This window comes from Aegilops tauschii, chromosome 5 (genome assembly GCF_002575655.3).
Source record: "Aegilops tauschii subsp. strangulata cultivar AL8/78 chromosome 5, Aet v6.0, whole genome shotgun sequence".
Taxonomy (NCBI): Eukaryota; Viridiplantae; Streptophyta; class Magnoliopsida; order Poales; family Poaceae; genus Aegilops; species Aegilops tauschii.
In genome coordinates this window covers 125,006,300-125,009,707 of record NC_053039.3, presented here as the reverse complement: position 1 = coordinate 125,009,707, position 3,408 = coordinate 125,006,300, and the positions used below count along the sequence as shown (strand labels likewise).

At 45.1% G+C, this 3,408-nt stretch overlaps 1 protein-coding gene across 1 annotated transcript; it reads left to right on the top strand.

The window, feature by feature from the left end:
* Positions 1-231: 231 nt before the first annotated feature.
* Positions 232-3,182, top strand: LOC109763504 (uncharacterized). The gene is made up of 2 exons (XM_020322352.3): positions 232-878; positions 1,914-3,182. Exons 1-2 carry the CDS (start codon positions 562-564, stop codon positions 2,764-2,766), a joined length of 1,170 nt encoding a protein of 389 aa, XP_020177941.1. The 5' UTR covers positions 232-561; the 3' UTR covers positions 2,767-3,182.
* Positions 3,183-3,408: the final 226 nt, after the last annotated feature.

Sequence of the window (3,408 nt, the reverse complement as noted above, 5' to 3'; positions counted from 1 at the left end):
AGGTATGCGGTTCTTTAGATCCATTGAAAGAGTCAACGGTGGACAGTGGTCATTAGTGGTTTAGAGACATCAATGTAACTTATATTACATTTGAAGTATTTTGTACTTTAGGTGAATCTTTAAAATAGATTTTAGCCATTTTCGGCCAAAAAAAACATGTGTCATGACTGCAAGTCCACTAGTAGGGTAGAGTGGTAGATTGTGTGTGGACTTAGCAATTCCCCGTTTTGTTTTTTTTTTGAAGGCTCTCTCGTTCTCTCTCTCCGATCCTGCTCTCCATCTACTTGTCTAGTTTCTAAGCAAAGCACACACCCATCACCATCACCATCATATCATCATCTCCTTCCTCCTCTCGTCGTCCTCCGTTCCTCCCCTCACTCCACACAAAACACATACACATCATATATATAACACACACGCCCGAGTCCATTTCTCCCTTATATATTGAGAGATATATACACTTGGTGTACTTGCAGCCTTGGAGATCAACCTGGTCTCTAGCTAGGATAGCTAGTACAGTCAATAACTACATCGATCTTTGCTAGGACATCAGGCCGGGCAATGAGGAAGCCCGTGGAGTGCCCGGCGACGAAGTGCAGCGGTGGGGCGGCGCTAGGAAACAGCAATGTGGCTGCAGCGGCGGCGAAGCTGCGGAAGGGGCTGTGGTCGCCGGAGGAGGACGAGAGGCTGGTGGCGTACATGCTGCGGAGCGGGCAGGGGTCGTGGAGCGACGTGGCACGCAACGCCGGCCTGCAGCGGTGCGGCAAGAGCTGCCGCCTCCGGTGGATCAACTACCTCCGTCCGGACCTCAAGCGCGGCGCCTTCTCGCCACAGGAGGAAGACCTCATCGTCAACCTCCATGCCATCCTCGGCAACAGGTACGTCCGTCCATACTCCGTGCCAGCCGTCTCATGCAGGCGTGCGCCATGAAAATTACTGTATATGTTTGTGTGTTGTTCGTTACGGGAATGCATGTTCTTTGTTTTTTTTTTTTTTTGCGGGGATGCGCAATGTCCTGTATATAATTGACTAACTGAGGTTCGTGGTAGTTATGAGTAATGACTTGGTGAACATTATTGTAGGAGGATATAATCGGATTGTTACCTTCTTCTTTATTCTATGTTTCAACATTGCTTTAGAAACACATATTGTTGTTTTATAAATTGTCCTTCCATCGAGTTACACTATATTTTCAAAGGAATCTTCAGAGTAGATAACTATTTCTGTTTTGTGCGGGAAGGTTAATAACTATTTCAAGTCAGTGAAAACCATCGGATCCACACACTGTGATCTGCAGGTGTGCTAAAAGATGAAAATATATTGATCAGATGATTATCACCGTTCACTAAGAAATAATTATTTCTAACTCAACCGAGCTATAATCACTCCCTTTCTTTGATTTGTCTTTTTGCTTTATGAATTTTCTTACGAGGAAACATATATTTATTTTTCGGGGTAATGTCACTGGGCTAGACAACGTTAGCATAGTTGGATGACTAAAGTGAGGGCATTCACAAAATTACAGACTCATATAAGGTATATTCTCTGTTCCTAAATATAAGACGTTTTTGTAGTTCAAATTGAATGCAAAAATGTCTTATATTTAAACTGCAAAAAGGTTTTATGTTTAGAAACAAAGGTAGTAGTAGCAAATAAAAGGCCCCTTATCAAGAAGTGAAAGTGATACATGTTTTCAAACTGAAGATGCATTTTATTTTATTGGTGCGTGATTAATATCCATCAATGAACTAAATTTAGTTTGCAGTCAGTTGTTTTTAACAAAAATCACAAGCATAGATACTTTTTGGCCATGCATGCATAAAAAATTCTAAGACACGCGCGCATGTAGCTTTTTGACAGAAACCTCTCGATTGATGTTTGCTTACGATAAAATCTATGTCCTGCTACTCCAGATGGTCTCAGATCGCAGCCAGGTTACCGGGGCGCACCGACAACGAGATCAAGAACTTCTGGAACTCCACTATCAAGAAGCGGCTAAAGATGAACTCGGCGGCTTCGTCTCCGGCGACCACGGAATGTGCGTCACCGCCCGAGCCCAAGCTCGACGGCGGCAGTGCCAGCTGCCTCGACCTCACCAGCCTAGAAGATGGGAGCCACCACGGAATGAAGAGCATGTGGCGGATGGACTCATCCTCCTCCTCCTCTTCTTCATCATCCATACAGCAGCAGAGCCGACCGTCAACAATGGCTCCGGCGGCAAACAGGGGCTATGGGGGCCTCCTCCTGCCCCTCCCGGACCAATTCTGCGGCATCGCACCTTCTACCCACACGTCGGTGCCGCCGTTCTTCCACGACCATTCATCGTTTAAGCAGGTTTCTCCCTTGCGGACTGGTGGCTACTACCCCCACGGAATGGCAATGGAAGGAGGAGGCGGCTGCTTCATGGGAGAAGAAGCTGTAGGCACAGGAGGCGAACATAGTGTCCTCTTCAACGTGCCCCCTCTACTAGAGCCCATGGCAGTAGCATTGCAAGACCAAACCTTAATGGCATCAACTGGTAACGGCGACAACAACCATAGAAACACTAACAGTACTGCTGAGGGCACCACACTGAGCAGCAAAAATGGCTGCAACATCAATGACGACAACAACAGCAAGAACAACATCAACAGTGTGGTCTCGTACTGGGAGCAGCATGGCCACCAGCAGCACATGAGCAGGAACGTAGTCATGGGGGAGTGGGACTTGGAGGAGCTGATGAAAGACGTGTCATGCTTGCCTTTCCTTGATTTCCAAGTTGAGTGATGACACGCTGTTGGGGCCCACCTCCTATCTCCTTGCCTAAACTACATGTATATACGAATATACATATATAATTAAGTATATATATACATACGTTAAAGGTAGCATTTTTTCCCTTGACATTATTTACGTGATGTACACAAGATTTCTTCAACAGCCACTACTTCACTTTTGATACTACATATATCTTGATGAATTCATTCTTGTATACTGATAATTCATGCCTATGCAAATAATTCAAGCAAAGTTACTTGAGTGGTATGGTCTTCGACGGTCATCACAAAGCCATGCATGTATAGAGTACATTGTAGAAGAAGCTAGCTAGAGCCTAATTAATCAATATGTTTGCAGATAATGCATGCACGCTTCAGCTTTATAAAAGAAAAGGAATTCCCTTCATGGCAAAGTGACATCCCTTTTGTTTTGTTCCTTTGCTTCATCTTTCCATTCATGCACCAACTGCTTCCCTTGCACATGAAGTCACATTGATGAGCTTATGAATATAGATAAACTTTGAGGGGTCTCTAAAAGGTGCCAGCTGAGTGAGTGAGCGAGTGAGGGGGATCATGCCTATCATGTGCATGCATGGAGTAGGAGGAACAGTCACTGTCACTGGTCAAATGTGTAGGTAGGTTGCGATTAGAG